Genomic DNA, 27,400 nt, shown 5'->3' with positions numbered 1-27,400 from the left:
ACACTTTTAAATATACATTTTGGAACTAAACTGCAAATAAGTAACATTGTCCTTCAAGAAACTTAATTTTCAGAAAAATTACTTACTCAAAGAAATCTAAGACTTCTAAATCAGTAAACATCCTTTGCTTGTAATAACAGGGCTCTCCAGGCATCATTTTTCATGTGAAACTTCCCTTTTCCTATATCACAGAATGTCCCACAACAGCAAAAACCACGAGGCTCCCTCACCCCAGCTTCAGCAGAGCTCACCCAACTCACCTCAGCATCAAACCCCACATGCCATACCTGCCTGCTGCAAAGAAGGAAACTGGCACAAACTCAGCTTCCAGCCATCTGCTCTCAATAAAGACCTAATGCCCATCTTCCATGAGATGTTTGTGCAGCTGACCTGACCAAACTCCCTCAGGGTAATTTGCTTCTCCCTAAGTATCAGCTTTTTTCCAATTGAATGCTTTTTTCTTTGCTGTCCCACCAGAAACATTCAGCTGAAAAAGCAGGTCATGTTAAAACACCTTTCTGCTTTCAATGCAGAGATAGCCATATGTCAGGGATAGTTGAAGTGACCATGGTGACAGGTTTAGATCCTGCCTAGGCAGACTGCAAATTGCAGAGCCAGCTTCTGCAGCACACAACTGTGCAGTTTTATGCCCAACAAGGTCCAGAAGAACCTGGTGAAGCCTTTGCAGCTGAAGTCTAACACCAGTTGGTGTCTGCAGCACCAAATACTGGGGGTCACATATTTTTCAGAGATGCTTCAGGCTAATCAAAGACTACCCTTGAATCCTCCCTCTTAATTTTATCAGCACAAGAATGTAGGAGACACACAGCAGCAAGTCTCCTCCTCACCACTGTTTGTAGTACAAAGGGATGCTTATCTACCACTTTGCATACATGATTAAAGGTTCAGAGGAGTCACATATAAAATCCAACACACAGTAAATCAGGATTCAACCCTAGCCACTCTCAACGGTGAGGCCAGCAAGTACTCCACATAGCTTTTTTCTTAGCCTTTATAGCTCTCTGGCCCCTTCAGGCTATAAAACATTCTATGAAATTATTTTGGATTAAGTATCTTTGCCCATTGGTAACTAAGTCGGTGTTTAGTAGGTGGTTTTTCTTTACTCAGTTTTTGCCTGCCACTTTATATCTTTCCTGCTGAAACACAGCGTGTCAATGTTTTTGAGAAGTTATTGATCACCTTTGAGTAGAAATAATGACACTACGTTAGGAATTTCAGGTGTAGATTGAAAAAACAGTCTAAAACTAAAACTTTAGGCATAGCCCTGTGTCAGACAAGCTTAAGAAGGCTCAGCACACAACCCCTTGTGTTAACAGAAAGGACAAATCCCAACCTTTGGGAGGTGGCATTCACTGCTCTGAACTAGCAGAGAGCCTTTTTTGATGAGACTTATGTAAGAACAGCAGTGAAGTTTCTGCAGTTGGCTGGGATGAACCAGAATCCAGCTGCTTCTGTGTGTTTGCACAGGTTTCAGACCTCAAAGCTGTAAAGAAGGGGGGCATGAGTTGAAAGTTTTGCTGCCTGGAAGACCATTTCAGTTCCTCCATCACAGCTGTTCTGCTTAACACGCTGTAACCCTGGAACAGGATTCTGTTTTAAAGAAGTATGGCAAAAATACACTGGACTGACACAGAGGTCACCAAAAGCACTCAAACTCAGCCTTGGAGAGAAGCATGCCCTGGACAGAGCCCTCCTGTTAGCAGCCACAATGTACCCAGTGGAATTGCCAAATGGATTTAACAGAACAATATTAGAGAAGAGCAGTGGAGTCTCCTGAAGTGAAACAGCCTAGAAAAGCAAGACAGCTGTAAAAGGAAGGAAGTGTTTTACAGCATACAGGGCAACACTAGTGCAGCCAGTGCCCATGGAAAACAATGTCATTCACATTGCCTCTGAAAACTATTGACTGCACTCCCTGTTGCACTGGGAGCTAAACTTGCAAATATGCAAAACAACCAGGTTGCAATGAACCAAATCAAGTAGCAATTTTAAGACAAAACCAAGAATTCTGATATTTCCAACACAAAAAAAAGACATTTGATAGCAAAATGAACAGATCTTTTTTTCAAGTGTGTCATAAAATCGGAGGGCAAAAGCAAAACATGCATGTGAAACACATCAAGAGCAATGTATTTCAATTTTCCCTCCAGGAGATGATATTAAGGAGGGTTTTTTGTACACACACAACAACCCTATAAAGTCTCCAAGCATAGGCAGATTCAGATTGAATAGTAATTCTTATCACCTGGCCTAATGGAGCTATGTTAAGCTTTTCTAGGGGTGAAACATATTATAGAAATTACACTGAAGTACAACACAATTTAAACAATATTGCTGCTGCTGAGCCCTTAGAACCCCAAGTAACCAGCAGCTCTCACAATAATGCTAAGAATGTCTATAAAGTCCTGAGATCTAAAACTAACAGTAGTAATATTTACAATGTTTTTGCTTGTCTTCTAGATTTTGAGCATCTGCAGTCTACTGGAGAAAAGATATTTCACCTTCCTTCCAGTCAATACCTATCAGAGCCCCAAAAGCATCAATTTTAGGAAAAACACCAAGAATTCTGAGATTTCCAACTCAAAAAAAGACATTTGATAGCAAAACAAATAGGTCTTTTATTCAAGTGTGCCATAAAATCGGATGGCAAAAGTAGAATCTCTGCTAAATTTTGTAAGGCAGCTGCATCAACTAAGTAAATTGGCATTTGCTGCACATGACAGGAAAAGAGGGCACAACCTAAAAGTAGCACAAATCCACAAGGAGATTAACTGAAAATGCAACAACATTTCTTTTTTTATCTCTGGAACAGGGGAACAATACAAAATGAAAAAAATATTTAAGCTCAAACACAAAGATCTTTAGTGGAGCAAGGTCAGGAAGACAGGGCTCATTGCCCAGCAAACAGGGAGCAAGACTTGACACCTATTAGAACAGTTTCTCAACTAACACTATTTTGGCAAATATAAAAGCTATGTAATAATAGTGGAAGAAGTAACATGGAGAGCTTTTGCTTACTGCCACTGCTTGTCAAGCCTAATTCAATATTTTAGCACAAGAGTTTCTCTGAAGTGTGCAGTCCTGTACCAAATGCAGTTCCTTTCCTCTCATTTGAGGGAGTACACCAGGGAAGCTCAGTGTGTCCTGACCATTACACTGTAATGCAAAGGCGTTGGTAACCCTTTCTTCTGACAGCTGCATTAGCACATTCTCACATTAAAAGGACATTCTCACATTAAAAACTAATGTCATCCCAGTTCCCCCTAGATTAATTATCCCAAATCAACGCTCCAGCTTACAGCAGTCACCAGCTGCAACTCTCTGCATCAGATTCTGCACTTCGAAGCAATCAATTTTGCTTTTCTGAACCAATGCAGGTACCTGCCTGTAAGACTGACCTGGAAGTGAGCCCATACCAAAGCTGTGCCCACCACTACCCGACCAGCAGCCACTCCACAGCATCACCACGCCAGCAATTATCTTCTCACCGCCCACAGCCGCTCACCTGGGTTTTGTGGGTGTTCACCAGGGAGGGTGCAGCAGCCACCATGGAGCTGCTGCGAGGCCGTGGCAGAGGGGTAACCTCAGGCTCAGGGGGCTTCTCAGGCTTCTCCTGCAGCATGTGCCTCAGCCTCTGCAGGTAGTACATGAGCGACCACTGCGTGCCCTCCTCGGACCAGTGCGGCTGCAGCAGGCAGCGCAGCACGGCCACGTCGAAGTAGGTGGCGTAGCGAGACTTCTGGCACGGGGGAATCACCAAGGACACCCTGTTCCAAAAGGCAGAGCAGAAATGTCAGCCCTCACGTTCCTTAGGCCCTCTTAGATACCCAGCTCTCTGCATAAAGTCCTTTGGGATTGAGGTGCCTAACTGATAATTGAAGGCACCTAACTGGATATTTGGCTTTCGGCGTCCCAGAGGACTCCAGTACATGCTCTTAGGTGTTTTCTTGGATAGGGATGCTTTCTAAACTGTGATCTAAAGATAAGCAGTACCTGTGCTGAGTAATTTGTTCAGCAAGAAGCAGAAAACCCTCGAGCATCTGCAGCTCTGATACTAGCAATGCATGTTTAGGAATGGTTTAGATTTGAACAAATCAGGCCTTACTTAAGAAAAAGCAGGCAAGGCAGCAAAGTTAGTTAACCTTTTAAGCTAATTAAATTGACTCCTACATAAATAAAAGCTACTATTATGAGCATTCTTTGCCAAGGTGCTCTGGAGAAAAGCACCTTTTAAAATGCTCATTATAAATTTATTGCCCTATCAGTTTCCCAGTGGATTTTAATATGGGAGTTCCTAAGTATTGCAGAAATTAGTGCACACAAAAGCAAGGCGGCTGTAGTGAGCTTCATAAATGAGAATCTAGCAAGTTCAGATTTCAAAGGCATCTATATGTCCTTCATAGAAAATGTTTTTGCAATAAAATGCCTCCAACTTTTTATTCCTAATGTTTTATACTACTTTTCTCCCAGCAGAGTACAACTGGCCTGATCTACCCTTTGGACAGTCTCTAGCTGCCAGGAGACAATCTGTCAGAAAGAAGCAAGTGAAAGGGAGTCATAGGAAGGAGAACCACATGGTAAGAGAAGGTGTGAAACGCTGGGGGTGGTGCAGAAACTCTGGATTTTTTTTCTTTTTTTGGTCTGTTGACCACACATTTTGGAAGTTTCCACTCTATATTAGAAGGTCACCTCTGTGACGTGCTTATTTCTGGGACTTTGGGATTCTATCAAAATTAAGAGTGTTTTTATGCACTATATTCTCAGGCATTTGAGAATTATCACAAGAACATCAGGCTGGTGTTTTGTTTTTTGTTAAAAGCCATTTTTATTATCAACTCTGCAAACAGTGTGGACAAGTCATCCCCATCTCCACCACATTCTAAGCAGATGAATCCAAGGCTGTGGTCCAGGAAAGCCCAAAGGAACAGCAGCAACTGGCACCTCTGACCCTTGGCACCTCTGAGTGCTGAAGTGCTTTGCTGGATCTCTGCCCTGTGCCCCCAAGGCAGGCATGGAGCTGGCAAAGGAGAGAGAAGCGTGCATGGAGCACTGACACCAACTGGAATCACATGAGCCCTGCTCCATCTTACATGCCTGGAAACAGGGAGCAGGTGTCAGGGCTGGGCTTGGATCAGCACATGGATGCAGAGCTCAAACTTGCAGAAGAGGGTTTGCTGCCAGCCCCACAAGCCAATGCTGGAGGCACTTGGAAACTGCAGCCCAGCCTGTGTCAGCATATGCCACACCACACAAAATACACTCAGAGTTTCTCCCCTAGTGCTGTATTCCAGGTAAGAAGGCTGCAAGTTTGACAACTTTGAAACGAGCTGTCACAAAAACCTGAAAAACTGATTTAGGAAAGAAAACAACATGAAATGGGAATATGCTGTAACATTTTCCCTACAAAATTGATGTGAAGGGTGGTTTTGTCCAAATTTAGGAGTGATTATACACTCCTAATAAGTGCATGGCACATACACTTATGTGTATATAGTGCAAATAGTCTACAAAAAGCCAGAAGTACACTCAAAGTACCCCAGCAAAGGAAATAAAGCCTGCCATCCCAGTAGCAATTGCCAAAGGGCTCTGCAGGACCCTGAGCAGTGTATGGGGCTAAATAAACAGCTTTTCATGCTCCCCTATTCACAGGCTGGAGCAAGGCATGTTTTCCTTAGGAAATATTGGTAATTAAAGTCCTTCCTGCAAAGTTTATTCCCCAGGCAGCCTGTTCAAGGTAGCAGCTGGATAAAGGGCTGTGGTTTATTTGCTTCAGGATTAAATCATCTCTATATGGAGAATTGCACTGAGTGAAGGAGCAACACTCAGCTAAGGCCAGAACAAGCCATTTGTTTAGACTGTTTCTGAAGAACCAGAAATCAAACTGTAGTTCATTTAGAGGAAAACCTAGTGCTTGTATAATCAGCTGATGGGTGTCTGTGACTGCAGGGAAAGTGGAAAAGCAGCCTTCCTTCAACCCCAGGCCAAGGACAAAGGAATACTTTGGCTGTTGGTAAGCAGAGTAAACAACATTTGTTCCACAGTTATCTGTTGCTTGGCAACCAAAGCTCCCTGTACAGTTTTAACTCATCAATGAGTTCTGCAAATGAGGAGGCATAATGATGCTCTCTTCAAAGCCTGTCTGGAGCTTCATCCCCATGGCAACAACCAGGCCCTGCTTGATAAATTGATCACCTGATTCTGTCTCCTTAAAAGGTTGCTTATTTTTTACAGCTGTGCACTCTCTGAGCAGTAGTGTTCACACACAGAAAGGCAGCTCTGTCCCCACCTTCGGTTTTACTGGCTCACATTAATAGAAATTAAATACAAATCCAGAACTGACAACAGGCTTGATTAAAAATCCCAAGGGATTTTGTTTTACCTCATTCCTGAGGGGATGAGAGCCTTAAGGAATAGCTTTTTCCTTTGCATCAGTGAAAAAATGCCCTGAGCTCCCATTTGAGAGAGATCAGAGCTGTTCCTAGCTGATATTCAGAAAAATCACTCCATCCTCTATTTCTGTCACTGTAATGAAGCCATTTCCTAAAACTGCAGTGTTTTGGACATGACATTTCTCAAAAGAGATAAGCAACAGGAGCAGAGCTTTCAGGTGTTCAAGTGACACCCCTAAATCCATAAATACTTAAAATTACAGCCCTGCCTCTGCAAAATCTCTGAAAATACTCATCTTGATTTACTTTATGGCCCTACTGAATGTCCGGCAGTACTGAAAATCTGCTTCTACCTTTCTGTGCCCAAATCTAGATGAATTTATTAGTGCCAAGCTGGAAACCAGAGTCTGAGCACTGCAGGACAAGCTGGAAGCACATTTTCATAGCTGTGCTTCTTGGTTAGTCTGTTCCTTTGGGTCAGTATGCCAGCCAGGCAGCAGGATGCAAAGGAGACATAATGAAGGCAATGGAGAGAAACTTGCAGAAATTCTTTATTGGGGGGAAAGAAAATCTGGTCAGAAGGAAGCCAGATAATATACCAGTTGGCTGAAGGTGAAACTAGCCTGGAAGGGGTGAACCTGAGGGTTATTTTTTGAGTCTTTAATTCCAACATTCTAGAATAGACCAAAGAAACTGTCCCAACAGCCCAGCTAGAGATTTCTGAGGACAGCAGCACTGAGTAACAAGTGCTGCCTTCTATTTCATCACCCAGAGCTGAGATTTGTTGAATTAAGAATTTGATACCAACATCCTGCACCCTCAGCATGTCCAGACAAAAGTGCATGCAAGATGGACTTGTTTGACCTCCACCCCTGAATTACATGAGCCCAAGTTTCTCCTGAAGGTCTCTGTACCTGGGATGTGCAGAACTTCTCTCCTGGGATGTTTGGGAGGACACACTTCCCTCCAAGGAATTTCCAGGATGACAAGCTGAACCAGAAGCCTTTGGAGGTACAGGATCTGGCTGCGGTGCCTCACACACCACCTGCAGTCCCTTCAGATAGTTGCAAAAAAGAAAATAAGTACATGAATATATTACAGGTATATAAATGTGTTTATGTCTCTCAGGTTAGTTTTATAAATGCAATTTGGGCTTAGACACAACAGTTACTTACACCATAAAACCATGGAAAAACTGATCAAGCCTGGGGCTTCTCAATACAAGGCATTGTAGAAGTAAAGGGTACAACATACATTGTACAGCTCTCTTGGCCAGGAGAATGATTTGGGATGGAAGGGACCTTAAAATCAGGCTCCAACCCTCCTGCCACACACAAGATCATGCTTCCATCCTATCAGACAGGATAAGGCCAAGGAGATCCAGACAGATACACCCCACACCCTTTGGTTCCACTGCAAACAATGCTGGGAGCCTTAGCTGTGAATAACTGTAACTTCAGGAGATGAAATACTTTAGGTTGCTAACTGAAAGTTCTCTTGCAATATTTATTTCCCCCTCCTTCAGCACCTTATTCAAACTTGCCAAACTGCAGCACAGGATTTACCTCAGTATGTCCACTGTCCAGATTAGGGGATTCACAAGTCACATTCTGATTATTGGTGGGAGAACTTCTCTTGGCTGAGGAAAGAAGCCAAAGCAGGACATTTCAGGAAATGCCTCCTGCACTATAATGTACCTATTATAAAGTATTATAATAAAAGCATAAACCAGAAAACAAAACCAGCCATCTATCTGCTGCCAACTTCCTAGACACTAATCACAGCCATAAAAAGAAAGTAGGACTGGGTTAGTTTTTTCAGTTCTTTCTATTGTGTTGTCAACAACACTGTCTACTGAAAAATCTCTATTTCTTTAAAACTAAATTTGAACATAAATTTTGTTCTAAATCCATTCACCATCAAGTGTGTTTCCTGTGCAGAGTAGTGCCTTTTATTTTGGAGCTCTTCATCCTATTTGTATATATATTCAGGTCCTTTTCTAGGTTACATCACTCAGAGTGTATTGTGATTTCCAATTTGCCAAATGCCTTCAGCACAGGAAATAAATGAATGTCACACAAAGTTTGATCTATAACGCTGTAGCAGACCAAGGGTATCAAACAGACTGGTATGACAAGTCTTGAAATCCTGTTGAAAACAGTGCAGGTGTGACTGTTAATGAGACACTGCAAAACAAATACTGCAAAGCTTCTTTATTAGTTTTTTTATTTGTTGTTTGAAAGAAAATTGAAATAAATTTTACTTTATTTTTTCCCACTTTGAGAAAATGCTAGGATAGCAGCATCTTCCTCCACATAAAAGACCTCATTCCAATTAGTATTTCTGTCCTGCTGAAAGAACTTTCAAAATATCATAGAGAATTTTCTTTCCAGACTTTACTTCTGAAACTATTTTTAGGGATTTTCTGACCACACATAGACCTATAGAAAAAAAAATCCAATAGCCAAAGAAAACTTAGGACTGATTTCCTCTGTTAGTTCCAGGGCTGAAATACTATATTTTAATTCTACAAGTTGAAGTGGAGGGACAAAGAGCAAGGTGTAAAAGACTGTTTTAAATCATATGGAAAACCTGAAGCTTTTTAATTCTGGACTTTCCCAGTAGGTCTACAAAGTCTTCAGAACAAAATATGACATCCAAAATGATCTGTTATCAGAAAAATCTAATTTGGTGAATTACATTTTCACTATTGTGAGAATTACAGTTCCATGCTTTTGAGAACTGGAAGCAATGGTACAGCAGAATACCCAGCTAACTTGCAATTTCACCACCTCACAGCAATTATAAAGAGCTATTGCTTAAAACATACAAAAGTAAAAATGGGAGGTTTTTTAGGACTAAGCCAGACAAAAAGACTTGGAAGCCAAAGCCTTGGAAGCCTAAGCACCCAATTCCAATTTCACTATGGCTGAAGCACAAAGGAAAAGCAACCCCTTCCAGTATCCAAAAGTGAATTCACAACCTAGGCCTTCTTTGGACTCTCTTGAAACTATGTTTTCTAATTTCATAACATGCTGGAAATCAAATTTTTGACAGCAGAACCACCTGGGTGCTCTTCACTGTTCATTTTTGTCCAGTGCCGCTTTGGGAAAGATTTCCTCACTCACGTCAGGCTGCTATGAGATACTGTCAAGTTACAAATTTCCTATTTTTGATGGTTCTCCCATCTCCTAATTAATTATTATGCAAATGTCAGTTGACCCTGAGGGGGAACAACCTTAAACTACTCTGAGGTTTGACTAGCTCCTGCAGGATCAACACATTCCTCCACGTACAGAATGCAAGGGCAGCACCAGGCAAACAAAGGCAAAGCTTTGCCAGGTCTCAGGAGCTCCACCAGCACAGCAAAGTCACAGACCTGTAACGATGTTCCTGATGGGTTTCACAAGAGCATTGAAGGCAGAAACTTCAGGCTGCCTGTGCTCCCACATTGGCTGCCAAATGACAAGGCCACTGGCCAGCCGGAACGTCAGGTCGGACTCCTAAGGAGAAAAACAGAATGCTGTTTCCACTCTGCAAAGCCTGTCATGTCTTACAATAAATAAGGGATGCCATGTGCAGCTGTCCAGTCAGTACAGGCTAACTCAAGGGCTACTGATAGCATTCAGCAGGCTCTATACATGTCAACTACAGCTAGTGAAAAATCACAGGGAAGTTACAGTCCAAAAATACACAAAGGTTTTTTTTCAAGGGAAATTTCTATCCTAGTCAATGAACCCTGTTTTTCCCTGGACATTAAGCTGTAAGAGAAAAGGCCATTCTTGTTACAAAATATCCCTTTTAATTATACATAATCACTTTTTTAGTATTCAAGCTCAACTTTAGGATTTACACTCTAAGACTTGAGCTTCTTCCCCAAAAGAATACTAAATATTTAAGCATTACTTAGAAATTGAGGAAACATGTAACTGATTACTATGAAGTAGTGGTACACATTACTGGTAACACATTATTGTTATCATTAGCACTGTTAGTACTTGAACTTGTCAATACATAGAGACACTGGTACTACTTCCACCTGTGCTAACCTTGTTTTACATAGGCAAGCAGCTGAAATCATATAAATTAGTACACAAGTCAATATTAGCAGGATCAAGGGGCAGCTATGCACTTAGCTTGACCTCATGTCAGATCTACATTGGGAGACACAGATGTCAGTACTGCCCCAGCTACCCCCAATGTGGCAAACAAACATGGTTACAGCAGTTTTGGTGGTGTAATTTCAGGTGCACAGCACTCTCCTATTGAGACAGCCCCAGAAGCCTTGGCATTTGGAATGGATGATGCAGACAGAGCTACAGGAATGGCAGGAACCCACTGCTTGTAGCTCCCCAGCCCTTCTATTCCCCCACTCTCTGTCAGTGCTCTCTCATCATAATCAACTCACAAGCTTGGTTTTAATTACTGTTTCTACTAATAGCAGCTTGCAAAGCTTTCAGAGCTGCCAGCAGTGACACTGCATTTTCACTTGGCACTGCCAGCTTGTGGTGATGTGCCAACACTTCTACCTACAGCCATGCACTTAAAGAACTACATGCAGCCCCCAAAGCCTGATTTAAAGACATTTTGCTGAAGGCAAAAACCCTCCCATAAGTTAGAAATTGAACAGTTTAGGTCTGTCTATGCACACATGTGTTATTTCCTTGAGGCCATGCATTCCTCTGGCTATCAGGTAGTGAGTGCTCTTCCCCTGAGTCTTAAAAGACATCAAGAGGACACTGCTCACTTAGTGAACCACTTACATGCCTCATTTAACTCCTTTCCTGCACTTCATTTTGATGACAGAAATGTGCATGCTTTAATTGGCTTTTCAGCGTTCATCACCCCAGTGTTCCAGAGATCTCAGAGATTTTCAAGGTAAAATTGAGGTGCTGTTATTAACCCCATCTTGAAAACAACATGCCAGAAAGATTTATGTTAAAGATTGGAAGTCCAATCTCTAACAGCCAAGGTCTAGCCCCAGTTTCATTCCATTTATTCAAACAGCAGCCTGCATTTTTGTGTGTAGTGCAAGAAGAATTCAGTATTTCTTCCTGTCCTGTGCCAGTAGCCTACAGACAGCTACAAAACAAGTATGAACAATCTGAGCTAAATAAATAAAAAACTACTGCATAGGAACTCAGTAGCAGAAGTAGAGAAAGAATCTAGTTCTCCAGTCTCACTTTTACCTGCCTGAATCAAAAGATTATCCTTCATCTCCTGTTCCTTCCTACTGTTGCAGCATAGAAGGCAGGATTAGAACAGATAGCTCCATCACTTCATGACTTTACAGTCCTTTGTTTCAAGGACCTATTCTTTTTCAAGGCCTACCTGGAAACAAAGGCTAAATGGCAGCCTCCCAGAGCATGAAGAAAATCTTTTCATCACATCACTCTGCAAAGGTGATAAATTAAAACTAACAGAGGAACCCCAGCAGACAGGAGGCCTGCAGCCTGCTTCACACTTCAGAACAAAGGAATGCTCCATTGCCTTTGCCACTGCCATGCTTGTAACACTGTCCTGCTAATTAGCATCATGATGATTAGTAATGACAACAACAAACCCCAGTGGCAGCCCCACTGTGAAATCTCGGAAATCCCAGCAAGGCTTTTCTGGGGCATGGCTGAGAATCACTGGAGCAAGTTAAAGCTCATAATCCTTTCTGCACTTTTCAGGATCCCAGAGACTTCACAGGGGCCACAGATCTTTGCCATTCCCAAAGGCTAAGAATGGCTTGCTTTGTATATTTTTGTCTTTGTGCCTGCCTGATGCTGTGGTCATTGTTCATGGCACTGGAAGAATTTCTTCCCAATGGCAGCTTGGTAAAATATTTCCAGCAGTACCCCAGTGTGTACTGTGAGCTGAATTAAATAACCACAAAGGCAGAATCATTCCTTTGCTGCCCAGAGCTGTCTCCACACAAGAACCCCATCAGTGTGCCACTTACTCTAATCCTGTGGACGAGGGGAGCAAAGAGGAACACAAACAACTCCACGGTGGCCATGGAATTCTGGAAGAACTTCCTCCTGTTATTCTCCTCCTCATCGGTCGCGGCACTGGGCCGGGGATGCCCTGGTGATCCTTGGTTTTCAGCCTGGTGGATAAAGGCACTGCTGCTCCCTCCCCAGCTGGAGCCTCTGTCTCCTCCAAATCTGTCATTGCTGCAGTCCTGAGGAGCCTCCAGCAGCATCCAGTGAAGAGTGTGAAGCAGCTTGGTTTCAGCTACTCCAAGCTTATCCTGATGTCCTGTATGGAAAAAATCCATCACATTATCTCACAGGGTTTCCATTAATGATACTGCTCAGAGTTGCATTGGAGGCTGGACATCCAACTCTCAGATAAGCATTTGAAAACTAAAATTCTACCATGAAAAGCACCAGCATTCTGTCTCATTGTATTTGAGACCTCCTAAATCAGAAGCCTCCATTTATTTCCCAGCATTTGGAGTTCAGTCTCTGCAAGGTCAGCTGCAGGGCATGAACAGCAGCATGGACACAGAGTGGTCCCAAAAGAAAATAACTCAACAGCCTTGTCTGACTTTATTCAATAAGACAAAATGCCAGTGAGCACTGCAAGGTGCTCAAGCTGTTTCTTGTTCATGTTCTCTACTGGCACGCTTCAGGAAGCAAATTCCTGCTGAAATCAGTACAAAAGTAAATAAAGTAAGTTGGATTTGGATCTGCCCCTCTATTGATTATCTGCTGAGAGTCACATGCATTGGTCTAAATAAAAATAGGAAGAAAAACCCCCAAAAACTGAAGATATTGAAAGTACCTGCTGCAACTGACCACTGCAGCATGCCTTGAAAGAAATACATATTCCTCCAAGGAACCCATGCCTGCTGGGTGCCAAAATAAGTTCTATTATTGCTGGGAAATAACTAGCAAAATATTATTGAACTACTCTGACTCTCTAGCTCATCAGACCACTAACTTTACTGGGGAATATTTCACAGGTTATCCTCCCATAAAAGAGAAAGACAATCATCAAGAAAGGCAATCCCCAGAGGAAACTAATTAGGATTCCAGGGTTTTGCAATGTGCTGGCACCCTGTGCAGCAATCTGTCACATTTTAGCTGATAGCTTCAATAATGAAAACAAGCTCACATGAGCACTGACCTAGCTTATTCCTGTTGGAGAGCAGCGTTGCAGTGCAGTGCAGCACATGAGGGAGAGCAGCTTGGACAAGCTCCCAGCGAGAAATGCTCTGGATGGCTTCAGAGAGAGCTGGAGAAAGGCCATGCAGCTTGTTTTCCACTAAAACTCTTTCAAAAGACTAAAAGAACCAAGGGAAAAAAAAATACATTATGTCTCTTTCTTCACATTCCTTCTAGTACACGAACATCCTCTTTTAAAAATCTCTAATTGTACAACTGAAGAAAATTTTATAAAATTTGCCCTGAAAAATACAGACTGCAACTAAAGCTCACCAGACATATGGACATACTTGACTAAGAAATGAATGGACCACAAAATATATTTTCTGCAATATAAGAGAATTGAAGTATCATCTGTATATTAGTCAGTGCTGACATGAAGCCAGACTTGCAGCTCTGCTGGGTAAAGCCATTAATCCTGTTAGAAGTCACAGGACCTAGGAGAGCCTGTATTTGTGGACCTTAGTGCTGCATATTCTTTCACACACATGCCCTTTCAGTTTACTGTAACATAAAGGGCAAACCACTAAAGGTATATGGGCCTTAGGAAATGCTTTCACACCCTGTCACAAAAAATAATCCGTGTACAAAATTTTTTTGTCGAGCTATGACGTAATGGTTTTGTGAACACTTACAGAGCTGATGGCTGCAGCAAGTTCATTATTTCCACCTCAACCAACACAAAATAAGGCTATCTACCACTGAAATCCCTAAGGAAGCTCCTTACTGTTAGCTGCTCCAACTGTTTCAATAAATTGTTGCTGTGATCAAAGATCCCATTATAGGTCACAAGTGCAGTTATATTCCTTCACTGAAGTACCTACAGCAAAGATAATACCAATGCACATTCTTTCCATAAATCAGCTTAACCTCATGGTTACCTTTTGGCTGTTTAACCAATTTTACCAAGTTCTGGGCAAACTGTTGCCCAAAAGATGCTTCAAAAGCCCCTCACTCCAGATTCACAAAGCTTCCCCTGCAACACCAGTCATACCAATTTTTTCTCCTGTAAAATTGAGGGGGTGGTAATAAGAATAAATTTGGTTACAAAGAAGAAGAGCAAAACAATTATGTCAAAACATGTTCTCCTGAATGAGCAACCACTCCCAAGCATGGCATGCTAACCTGTGCTAACAGGCATCCTCCTGCCTGTGCCAGCAGCTGGGCACATTTGTTCCCTCAGTCTTTGTGGCCCTGTTTGCTGGTGTGGGCAGACACATGAGCTGCTCTACCAAGAGCTGGGTGTCCTGGTGCAAGCACAGTGCCACACCATTTGAGTTCTACAGCACCCAGCTGTAAACTAAATGATTCTGTTCTCAGAGGCACAGAAACACACATCTATATCCATTAGAGAGGGCTAAGCCAACAGACTGAACCCTGAAATATGACAGTAACCACCAGAGCTGCCAGCAAATACCAGTGTGCAGAAGGTCACACTGCTTACCTACTTGAAACACCAGGATGCAGTCAGAAAACGTAATACACTTTCCTTGTGGACCAAAAATGGCTGAAACTGGAGGGCTTTGCTGTAATACATGGAAAAAAACACTGGCTTCCTGAGGATTAGTCAAAAATAATGTGCCATGGGTCAGGTTATCAGCCACATGTGTTTCTCAGCACCAGGAATGGATAACCTGTCCGCCAGAGAAGGGATGCTTCAGCTCACCCTTACAGTGATCTGCTGGGGACCACAAGCATGTGAAAGGAAAAGTCTCCTGCCATTCAATCCTATCAGCTCAGAAATGGGGGCAAAATGAAGGGATACCAAAGCTTTGGAAGCCCAGACAGATCAGGGAGCAAAGTACCCATTGTAAGGCCTGATTCTGTCCCAGTCAGCATTCATAGAGGACAGAGAGTGCATTAGTATAAAGACAACAGAGGTTTAGAGTAAATATCCCAGTAAAGGGATTATTACATAACAAAAGGAGGGAGCAAAGCAGCAAAATATCCCCAGAAGAAGAACAAGAGGTGCATTGTTACAAACACCACAAAAATTGAAACAGCCAGTGAAAAACATGAGGTTGTACTTATTGTTATCAAAAGAGGACAGGGACCACTCCTTAGTCATTGCTCCAGCCAAACACTCCTATTTCCATTCTCCCATCAGCTCTGGGGCTCACTGAACCCTTCATTCAGCCAAGCCAAGCCCTACAGAAGCCAAAAGGAAGGTCAGTGCAGAGGTAAGCAGTTCCCACCCATGTGTGTGAGCAGGACCAGCTCCCTGAAAGGCCTGCCAAGCACCAGTGCTGCCCTTACTGCATTGAATCATCTCACCTCCAGCACAGAAGCCAAACCATAAGCTCACACTTTACCAGAGTGTACAAAGCTGTTCGGTTTGCAGGGCAAGGGGAGGGGAAAAAAGAAATCACTGGGAACACCAACCCTATTCTGAAGTGTGACAGAAAACACCTTGTTGCTCCCTGGCTTTCTATTCAAGGTCTCATTCCTCGGTACCTCAATGGTATTAGGTAGAAAGCCCCCCAGCAATTGCCTTCTGCAAGCTCTGCCCCACTGTCAGCATGCTTCAGAAACTCAAGAGGCAGCCAAGGAGTTTGCAATTTTATCTTTAAATTATTCTTGTATTTATCACAACATTTTGGGCTGCAGAGCCATTGTGAAGATTTCCCTTTGTGGTTAGCCACCAGATTTCTTCTGTTCTTTCCAGGCCTGAGCAGAAAGCAAAATATTTCTGTACTACAATGAAAGATTAGCTTCTGGAATAGCTTATCTGATCAGAAGCTTCTGACACAGAAGTACCACACGTTGCCAGAAAAAATGCAAACACAAAAGCTGCTGTAAGGAAACCACTGAATGAATGCCCAACAGGAACATGCAGTTCTTTGGACAAGCCTTCCTGAGGAATTTGCCTGGACTTCTCTCCAGACACTCAAGATGCAAGGTCCTGTGTTGCTCCTGAGCCTCCTTTTCAGTGTGTTGTGACTCTTCTCATTCAGGACCTGCTGCAGGGGCAGAAGACCTAATGTCCACTCTGCATGAACTAAGCAACCACTGGTCCAGCTGAGAGGAGCTCCATGCTCAAACAAGAAGGCTGAATGAGACTGTCTGAAAAAGCTCCCTGTGAGTCAGAAGACAGACACTGTCATGCCCTGGGTATGTCTAGAGCCACAGCCTCAGGGCTGCAGCTTAGCTAAGAAAACAGCTACCTACTTACAGCAGGCTTGCTCAAGCCTGCAACACCCCCCACACCAAAGGCAGATAAAGAACATCTGCCAAGGGGATAGTGAGGGAAGCTGGTGCCTTGGCTGGAGAAACAGGCCCTTGCAGCAGGGCTGTGTGTGTGTTCAGCTCCCTCAGGACCACTTACACAAGCATTTTTCCTTTTAGCCTCGTGGTGACAGCTGTTTTCACAGGGAAGGGTGGCCAGCCTTGTCTGGCTGCCTTCCCACTGCTGCTGTTCTCCTTTTACCTTCACGTCCACCAAGAACCAAAGGTGCTGCCAAATACCTTGTGACCAGGATCAGCCTGTGGGACACTGCTCTGTCCTGTACCTCTTGTCTAGGCAGCTTCAGGCTATCTGTTCCTGTCACAGCACATGCCACAGCTGAGACACCCATGATACAGAACATCACCACACAATTTCAAAAAGCTTCACCCCATACAGAGTAAGATCATGTCACTTCAGAAGGCTGCAAGCATCTGCCCTTCTTGTCCTTCAGCCCAGCCTTTTATCCCCTGCTGTTGCTGCCCTGCACCTGTGTGCCCTCTGTTCCCTTTGGTGGTTGGTCAGTGCCCCTGGGCACTCCATGGCTCGTTCCCTTCAACAGCATTCACCTGTCCTGCACAGCTGTGCCCACTGGGGATGAGGCTGGGCCAGCCCCACTCCCAACCACCACAAACTGAGCAAGGAAGAGCTCCTGGAAAGATCCAGGAACCTGGGAGTTCATAGTACAAGTGATGGTAAGGCTCCATTGTTTAATAAACAAAGCAATAATATAAACATTCACAAGTAGTGAAACACAGATGCCAAACACTTTACTCACAGAAATTCAGTTTTCTGCAACCATATCCATTGGCTGGATCAAAAAATAAAGGAGGCCTCTTTCTGAACTTTGTTCCACAGCTATACTTTAATTATCCATAATATCAAAACATGTAATTACATTTTCAAAAACAACAAAAAACAAACAAAACCAAAACAAACCAATAAAAAAACACAAAAAAACACCACAAAACCCAGAAAAGAAGGAAACTTGGAATTTGCAGGATCCTCCAGAAAACATTTGAGTTCCTCCATGGCCAATGCAAACCAGAGCAGGAGAACTCAAGCCTCAGCCTACAGGCATGCCTACAGCAATGCTGGCTAGAGAATTACCAAAGGATAGACCAAGTAACAGGTGCACAGGATTTTTAGGCACACTAGTCAGTACAGGGGTGTTAGATAGTTAGCAGGAGGTTTCAGAAGACAAGTCAAGAACCTGTCAAGTTCCAGAACCCTGTCTCACCCATGCCTGCAGCACTCTGCTGCCACACTGGATAACACAGAATGTGTTGGTGTGGGCACACCAGTAAGCAGAAGAATTGGATGAAGCAGAAGGCAGCAAAAGTCAGTTCAACCTGTAACCTACAAAATTCTCAAAACTAAGTTCCACCTTGGAAAGTTTTCTACCATAATTTAATGATTATGGTAAGAACTGGAGAAGAATCAAGTTCTTCGTCCAAGAGGTGGAAATTTATTGGATCTTTATCAAATGCCTGTTTTCAGAGCTCCCTTTATCTTGGCTGAAGCATGTAATTTCTGTTATCTCACAGTTTAGGGGTTTTTTGGGTGTGGTTTGTTTTTTTTTTACACTTAGTAAATTCCAGTATGCGCTCCCAGAAGAAAGATGCTTTGGAATTTTCCTCAGGGACCTGATGCCAGCAGCACAGCAGGAAGCAAAGGGAGTTACAGGCAGAGAGGCACATCACAGGGAGCTCTGCCCCTCCACCCAATAACAACAGGAATGAGCCCACAGAAGGAGCCACAGCCCCAGGTTAGAGGTGCTCCACTCCTGGCAAAGGACATAAAACAACAAGCTCCATTTTCCAGATATTGTCAGTGGGCATTAACCAGTCATCACTGCTGCACATGTTAGAATTGAACATTTTACTCCCCTACAAACCAAGCCAGCACTCCTCTATCTCTATCTGGTATCTAGCAAAAACTCTGAAAAATTTATGGATTTCTTAGAAGAAAATGACTCAGCAACAGATAAAGCTTCTCCAGCATAATGCCTTGTGAGAAGGAAGTCAGAAAATTGCTGCAGAGAGACCTAAGAACTTTAAACTATTAAGATACATGTCCAGACAAAATTTTTCCACTCTGTCAAGTTTGGCTGCAACTGACTAATGTACTTAAGTAATTCAAAGACTAGCAACCATTCAAGGAATTCTCAAGTTCTCTAGATAGCCATCTTATTTGAACTTGCTTCAAGTCTTCCTTTTTCCTCCTTTTTGGCAGTAACTTGAGGCTTTATTTGAAGTACTTTTAGAAATAATAGTTATTTATATCTGCATAATAGCCTCTCCTTAAGTCTGATAAGATATGCTCCCTCTAATTTCCAGCAGAAGTGTTTCCCATGTTGCACAACAGTAAAAGTATTGTCCAAAGCCTGTTAATATTGTTTAGATTTTCCATATTATAAGCTTGAAGCACCTTTGGCAATCATAAATTGAAACTACATCAGTCTCATGCAAAAAGCACATCCACACAGGATGCACTGCAAGGTTAGACCCAGACTGTCACAGCTCAGTTTGTCTATGTCATTATTTATTTCATTACTACAGCTTTACTAATGAAATACTTATTACTAATATCCAAATGAATTATTTTTGTTTTGTCTTAAGATGGGCATGATATGCAGATTCTCTGTATGGGAACAATTTCAAATCCTTCATGTGACAGAAGTACAAAATGAAGCTGAATGGACTAAGCCCAGGTCTGGTGCAAGCTGAGCACCTTGCTGATCAGCACTGTGGTCAGATTGATCTGCATGAAAACTTAGTGACCAACAAGCATTGAAAAACAGACACATGTACATACCACACAGGAAGCTTCATATTGTTTCCCCAGTTTAGGTCTTAAAAATGCACTGAAAGAAAGGAGAAGCAGCATTAGAGACCCAGTACATCAACATGTATTTTTCTTAGTTATTTTTAGGATTCTTTTCATGTCAGAACGTTGTCAAAAGGCTGACAAACTCATTGTAAAGGAAGACATAAGCCAAAACTATGTTCAGATACCTGTTGATGATATCTGCAAAATGCTTTTATGTTTTCCAGAAGAAGTGCCCACCCTGATATGCCAAGAGGCATTTAATTCAGCCCACACATTCCCAGGGATAAAATCTTCCAGCAGACAATTTTCAGCCATTTTACTTCAGTGAAATATTTTTAACATATCCTGTATAAAATTAGTTACATGTTACCAAACTTTGCCTTGCCTCTATTTTAAGCCAGAGATCAACTTGCCAGCTCCGTATGAAATATTTTTTCTGCACAGCTGCTGATGTGGAAGGCTCATGGTGAAGTGCAGGCCTGTATGCTGTATGTAGAGAACATTCACCCTCTACCATTCTCCTCCAGAATGAGATCAGAGTAAATATTAAAAAAAATAATCAGGTCACCTTACTGCAGTTTTTATTTTTTTTTTTTTTTATTTTGAAGGACACTGGCTGTGGCATGAGGGGATTTTGTGACTGAGGCCTTAAATTAGAGCCACAACCTTCAAATCTTCCAACCTCCCCCGCAATGTTTTCAATCTAGAATCCTGCTAGGACGGGAGGCTGACAGGACTCAGAAGGAACATAAAGCACTAGATGTACATTGAGCTTGCCCCTCACACATGTCCAAACCCTCACTCTGCAGCCCTGGGAAATGAGGGGAGACTTGGATATCTCTGTTTGCATGCTGGCCTCTCTGAGCACAGATTGCACTCCTAGGACAGCTGCAAATACAGACAGAAGCACAGCTGCAGGTCTGGTGCAGCGCTGAGGGATGCTGCCTCTGCTACAAGGGCTCCTCCATGAGTTCTCTTAAAGATGGGGGACGGAGGGGATGGGGAGCACGGGACAGGGATGGAGGGAAAGGTGCATGGACAAACAGACATGGAGGGTTTAAAGTCAAAGCAAGACGCTGCCTGGGACTGCCTCTAGGTTTAGCTGCCTTGAGACCTCTTCCCACAGCCGATACACACTAATTGCTCTATACTGAGTTAAAAAAAAAAAAAAAAAAAAACACGGTTGTTTTTTTTCCTCACGGCTTCACATTGCAGCTGCAGTAATCACTGCATCCTCCCCGCCACCGGGGCAGCCCGCATCCCCTCCGCACTCGCAGTGCCCTGTTGCAGCCGCATCCCAAGCGCCCCGCTCTTACCTGGTTTGCCTCCACAGGAAGGTCTGGATGGGCAGAGGGATGCCGCGGCCACTCTCCTGCTCCTGGCCCTCGGAGCTTTTCCTTTTCACCATGGTGCCGGTGAGAGCCGCCGCAGCCTCAGCAGACGCGCCAGCCGGGATCTCCCATGGCCGCCTCAGGCCCCCGCAACTCCTCACCCTCTCCCCTCCATTGCCCGCAGCCCGCCCCCTCCCTCAGCCCCGCCGGTGCAAGATGGCTGCAGAGGAGGCAGGGAGGAGGAAATTAGGGGGAGCGAAGATGTCCGCGTCCTTCGGCTTCCTCCGAGCCTTCAGCACCTCCCTCTGTGGCCAGCTCCCGGTGCCCGGAGCGGGCGGTGCCGGGGGAGGGCGGCGGGAGGAGGCGCCGCCCGCCAAACTTCCCGCACAGCAACAGGGCAGCCCCGACAGAGAGAGGCATTCCCCGAGCATCCCAGAGCCTGCCGAGCCGGGAGAGACCCTCCCTCCCTCCTTCTATCCCCCTTCCTATCCGCTCTTCTTCCTTCCCAAATGGGCTGAGAAGGGAAGCAAGGCACAAGCCCCCCCCGAAAGTGCAGGTCGGTGATTGCGGGAAATGGGTTTGTAGAGAATACTCAAAGCCGGAAAGAAAGCTCACATAATGTGTGCATCTCTATGCAAACTTTGAGGTAAGGAATGCCGACCTAGAAATGCCACGGAATGGGACAGACATTGCTGAGACAAATGAAACTAGAAACAAGTTTCAAAGGATGACCTTGCAAATATGACTTGATACTTTGGAGAAATAGAACTATCAAAGATGCATTGTATCATGACCCACAAGAGGTAATTCCAGATGATTAGATGGTTTAAGGCATTTACAGCATGGCATAGCTAAAGCTAATAGGCCAAGAAACGCTTATCATGTACTGTAATTAAGAAATAGTTGGCTTCTAATTGTGATGGAGCAAATTTAACATCTGCATTCTCACTCTTCACATGAGACTGAAAATAGAATAAAAGTTTTTAAATCTCTCTCCGTTACCCCATCTCTGGGTCAGAAAAGGGCCTAATCCAACAGGTGGCGGGAACAGAGGAATTTTGGGGTAGTTATTCCACAGATTTTTCTTACACCAAAGAGCTGAGGCAGAAATGGAGAGGATGGGAAGAGTCAAAGCAGATTTACTGGTGCTTCCATTTAGACACCAGACTGATTTGACTAATACAAGCACTTGTTGGAGTCAGGTTTGCTAGAAGCATTTCTCAGGCACTGTCAGATTAGGTCTCCTTCTCTACCTAAGAATGTAAGAGGATAGTATACTACAACAAATAATTAATAGAATAAAATGAAAGACCAATGCAAATTCACCCCAAACAGTTTTCACAGAAAAAAAAGTGACATTTGGTTGCTTATATGAAGACTCTTTAGAGGAAACAAACAGCTTTAAAGTTCAGGATTATTTTCCTTACTCTCTCTGTGCATAGCCAGTCATAAGCCATTTGCAAGTGGAAGTTACACAGCCCAGCACTGAGGGGAAATTAAATCATTTGTTGGTATTTTGTTTATCATTACTTTGTTGAAATTGGAAATAGAACTCCAAACTGCAGTTCTAGTCAAGCTTGCCATTTGAGTGCAGCATGTTGCTGTTCAGCCAGTCACAAAAGGCACATAAATCCCTTTATTTGTACAGAGGTTTAAAGTTCTGATGCAAAACAAATCAGAGAGCAAAGGAAGCATTATCAACAGCTGGCTCTGTCACAAGAACTGCAGGCATAAAGAGGCAGATCTCAAACCCAGACAGGCCATGACCAGCACTAAACCCAGGAGGTGGCAAAGGTACTTTACATTAAGTTCGACAGTTGCTAGAGACAAGTTTTGTTCTCACCTTGTTTTGGAGACAATGCCTACCACCACAAAGCTGAAGCAATCTGTATCTCTGTGAGTACAATTTATTGCATGTGTAAGAGAAGAAGAAATTTTAGCATCTGGAAGATTTTATTTATCTCTATACTGAATTTCTGCTGGCAGCAAAGACTTTCAGATTTGCAGTTAGCATTTGACCACACCTAAACACTAACACTACAGCAGATGCTACAAAGGCAAAGTCCTGTAAATAAGCCCCTTGCCTTCCCTTACAGTTGGGAGAGAGGGGAAAAAAAATAGAGTCTTCAGAGAGGCCATCATAGTAGGACAACAGCAGTGTCCTGAAAATTCACCTGTGCTCTGTTCTCTAGGCTACACTGGCACCTTGGGCTGGCACAGAAACACAGGTCAGTCAGCCTGCAAAAAGATCAAGACTACTACAAAAAGTCTCTTCAAAATGATCAAGACTACTGCAAAAAGCCAAAGCAGGTGAGGGAAAAGCGGAGAAAGCTCTGCATGACTGCAACTCCTAGCCCATGCCAACTGCTCAGTCACAGAAGATGCCCATGACACTAACCAGCCATTTCCTCTCTCACTGCAGGCACGAGGAGTCTGACATGCCTCCAGATCACAGGATTCTGCTTGATCACTCCTTTATTCATCAGACAGTTGTTTACAATCCAGCACAACAGGATTTTAGCCTTGATCCAGAACCAGTCAGGGCTGGCAGGATAGCACAGAGTGGGGACACAGAGCAGAACCTGAGCTTGAAGCCCCCACCCCACACAGGAGTGCTCAGAGCAGGGAGCTGCTCAAACCTCACTGCCTTGCACTTGTTTCCATGGTTATGCTCTCCAAGTTCCCACTCTTAATCAAACCCTGCTGTACACACTCCTAAGAATTCACATCTTATTTATCTGAACTCTGTGTGCAGAATCCAGGCTCTCAACAGCATGTCAAGCCATTCTGTTGTGCAGCAGCCTTTCCAAGAGCAAAGCTGCAAAGAATTCCTAAATGCAGGGAAAAAAACATTTATTTGCGTACATCCTCGAGATCTTACTCTTCCACTGGCTGCCAGCAGGCTTCTGTCCTGGCTGAGCAGACCCATCATGAAGGAAAACCCTTTCTCTCTAGGGACAAGCAGTCACAGAAGATCAGCACTGACAGATGTCACTCTTTCTACCCTTTCCCATATGGGTCTGTCAGGGAGAAGGAATGTAAAACTTGTGAGAAGCCTAGGAAAGCCCTGTTTTTTCTTTAAGGGCTTTTTAAACATTTCTACTAAGGTTATTCAGAAGTCTCCTTCACAGGTCTTCTAGCCAGCCCTGCTCAAACAACAACTGTGCTCAGAGACAAGGATAAATAAAACTACAAGGATCCCCTAAAATGACATATTTTGCTGCTGTTGCTGCATGAATTCAGGCAGGAATGGACTGCAGTTCAGCTGGATCAGATTCCACAAGAACAGTTAGATATTTAATCCCTCAGCCACATTTAGGTAGAGCCAGTAGAGTACCACAGCGCTCGTACATCTGGGAATTCTGCCTCAAAACAGAGCAGAAGCAAAAGCCCTCCACACCTCACACGGAAAATTACTGCCTTTGCATAATGTTCAAGCAACAAAACAGATTCACATAGACATTTTACTTCAGTTCCGTGCACTACAGGCACAGCTAGATAGGACAGGATGGGAGGCAACAAAATCCTGGAGATGAGCTGGAGGGATTATCTGGACAAGACTGGGGGAAAAGAAAAAAAAAAAAAACTCAGTTTTCACAATCAGATTATCATCCCTTGCTCAGGACTCACCATGCTCTGGTAGTAGATGAAAAACCTTTGCTTCTTTTGGGGCAAAAAGGCAACAAACCTCCTCCCCTCAAACCCTGCCCCACCCAACATTTTTTATCTTCTTCCTAGAGAAGGAAGCGTAGCTCTCTTGAGCCACTGAGTCAAACATGCCTTCCTCTCTGTTCCTCAGAGAGAGCTGAGCACCTCCTCTGCAGCATGCTTCTCTGTCCATTGCAAGGATGCTGACACAAAACCAGGTTTGGGAATCTCTCTACCAAAGCCACACTGTTTTACAATCCCAGCAGCTGGGACTTCTGCATGGCCAAACAGCTCTAGGTGGAAAGCCCTCTGCCTCTTACCCATGTCTCACCTTCTGCCCTCCTCCTGTACAAGGAACACTCCAGGAGCTGAGACAGACAGATGCTCTGTACCTCTAACAAGCACTGCAGCAGGATTCCTCCCTTTCAATAACAAGTAGGTAATCAAGATTTTGTTCACAAGTTCTACTCATCTTAATGCTCCAATGTCTCAGCACAGGTCACAGTTGTTTACAACCAAAATACACAGAGTATCACCACACAATTTCAGAAAGGTTCAACCCACACAGAGTAACACCTCACCTCTTCAGAAGGCTTCAGGCATCTGCCCTTGTCCTTCAGCCCAGCCTTTTATCCCCTCCTGTTGATGCCCTGCACCTGTGTGCCCTCTGTTCCCTTTGGTGGTTGGTCAGTGCCATGTGTCTCGTTACCTTCAATGCTGCTCACCTGCTTCTCACAGCTGTGACCAATTGGGGATGAGGCTCAGCCACAGCCCCACTCCCAATTACCACAAACTGTGTACCTCCACTCCATCACCACAATCTACTAGTAAAATTATGAAATAGATCACCTACCACATGCTGTTAATAAGACTCAACAATCACAGAAATATCATCTCTTCCTTATTCACTTTGAAAGGGACAAACAGGTTCTTACCAGCTGTCCTCAACCATTGCTCTAGCTGTGAATACTCAAATCATTATTTACCCTTTTGTTCTTAGCTTCTTAATCCTTTCCCTTTCCACAGAGAGATGATGCATTAGTTCTGCCTTGTACCTAAGCATGCTTAGGAGGGTGCTGCCATTGGATAATTAATGGCACTTGATCATTCCTCCAGGTCATTTAACAACATTTACTTAAGGACATTGCAGCATTGAGTGTGAAGTCCAGCTTGCTGAAGGTTTGGGATACTTAAAGCACTACTCGCCTGTATTTGACTCTCATTTGACAACATGAAAAGGGTCCTGCTTTACTTTCCTTTACAGCTTAGCCATCCTGACTCTGACAACAGCAAACTCCTGCTGCTGGCTTCTCTGACAGACCCTGACTGCTGCCCATTCCTGCTGGAATATGACTGCAAGTGTTTCCTGCTGCCTCTGACCACAGGCTTTTACCTGGCTCAGCTGTGACTGCAGGCTCCAACAGCAGCTTGAACTCCACCAAACCCAGGCTGACCTCACAGCAGATCTTCTACAGCAGCAACTCTCTCCCTTGTTTTGTTCTTCTTTGTGTCTCTCTGGATTATTTCTTCTTCCTTAGGGCTCCTCTTTGTCAAGGCTCTCCCTGGTGGCCCAACCCACCCCTTTATAACAGTTATTAGTCACAGCTGCAACCCATTAAGGGCAAGGCTGCTCTTCTTTGGGAATTAGTACAGCTGTGACTTATCAGGGACAGGTCCCTTCCAAACTGATCTGTGATTTCTCCGTTCCACCCAGAGCACAGAGCCGCACTCTCTGGGGCCAGAGTTCAGGCTGGTGCTGAACATCCGCCCCGGATCCATGATGACGCACTCGAAGCACCCCTCAAAGTCTATGCTGTTTCCTGGTTAGTTTCCAAGACAGATCCAAAAGCTCATCCCCATGCCCCAGCTCCTGTCACCTTCACCACCCTGGCACTGTCCATGTGCTCCTGCTGTGCCCAGATGGCTTGAGGGGATCTGTGGGGTGGGTGGGTGAAGGAGGCCACCACACACAGGCAGCCCGGGGCTGCCATTACCCTGGTGTACAAGGGCCCTGAGGGCCGGTGTGTGGCCAAGCCACATTGGCAGCCTGGGGCCGCCATTTTCTTTGTGTACAAGGACCCTGAGGGCCAGTGTATGGCTGTGCCACATGAGCAGGCCAGGGCCGCCATTTTGCTGGTGTAGAAGGGCCCCGAGGGCTGTGCCACATTGGCAGCCCGGGGCTGCCATTTCCCTGCTGTACAAGGGCCCTGAGGGCCGGTGTGTGGCCACACCACATTGGCAGCCTGGGACCGCCATTTCCCTGGTGTACAAGGGCTCTGAGGGCTGGTGTGTGGCCAAGCCATATTGGCGGCCCGGGGCTGCCATTTACCTGCTGTACAAGGAGCCTGAGGGCCGGTGTGTGGCTGTGACACATTGGCAGCCATTTCCCTGGTGTACAAGGGCCCTGAGGGCCGGTGTGTGGCTGTGACACATTGGCAGCCATTTCCCTGGTGTACAAGGGCCCTGAGGGCCAGTGTGTGGCTGTGCCACACTGGCAGCCGTTTCCCTCATGTACAACGGCCCTGAGGGCCGGTGTGTGGCTGTGCCACATGAGTGGCCTGAGGCCACCATTTCCCTGGTGTACAAGGGCCTGAGGGCCGGTGTGTGGCTGTGACACATTGGCAGCCATTTCCCTGGTGTACAAGGGCCCTGAGGGCCAGTGTATGGCTGTGCCACATGAGTGGCCTGAGGCCACCATTTCCCTGGTGTACAATGGCCCTGAGGGCCAGTGTGTGGCTGTGCCACATTGGCAGCCATTTCCCTCATGTGCAAGGGCCCTGAGGGTCAGTGTGTGGCTGT

At 44.4% G+C, this 27,400-nt stretch overlaps 1 protein-coding gene across 12 annotated transcripts in view; it reads right to left on the bottom strand.

Moving 5' to 3' along the window:
- UNC80 (unc-80 homolog, NALCN channel complex subunit) overlaps positions 1–21,296 on the bottom strand; it is a 127,141-nt gene extending 105,845 nt beyond the window's left edge. For 8 of the 12 annotated variants that reach the window (XM_063162619.1, XM_063162624.1, XM_063162620.1 and 5 more), the window contains exons 1-8: positions 20,939–21,296; positions 19,608–19,656; positions 13,530–13,686; positions 12,358–12,656; positions 9,790–9,913; positions 7,976–8,049; positions 7,325–7,464; positions 3,527–3,788 (exon numbers count right to left, since the gene is read on the bottom strand). In XM_063162619.1, coding sequence (XP_063018689.1) covers positions 3,527–3,788; positions 7,325–7,464; positions 7,976–8,049; positions 9,790–9,913; positions 12,358–12,656; positions 13,530–13,686; positions 19,608–19,656; positions 20,939–21,030 — 1,197 coding nt within the window. In that variant the 5' untranslated portion in view covers positions 21,031–21,296. The remainder of the gene's footprint in view (positions 1–3,526; positions 3,789–7,324; positions 7,465–7,975; positions 8,050–9,789; positions 9,914–12,357; positions 12,657–13,529; positions 13,687–19,607; positions 19,657–20,938) is intronic. The other 4 variants (XM_063162629.1, XM_063162630.1, XM_063162622.1 and 1 more) reach the window with 1 other exon arrangement.
- Between the last annotated feature and the right edge of the window lie 6,104 nt (positions 21,297–27,400).

This window comes from Melospiza melodia, chromosome 8 (assembly GCF_035770615.1).
Source record: "Melospiza melodia melodia isolate bMelMel2 chromosome 8, bMelMel2.pri, whole genome shotgun sequence".
Classification (NCBI taxonomy): Eukaryota; Metazoa; Chordata; class Aves; order Passeriformes; family Passerellidae; genus Melospiza; species Melospiza melodia.
The sequence above is the reverse complement of the archived record's forward strand: the minus strand, read 5'-3'. Positions and strand labels throughout refer to the sequence as shown.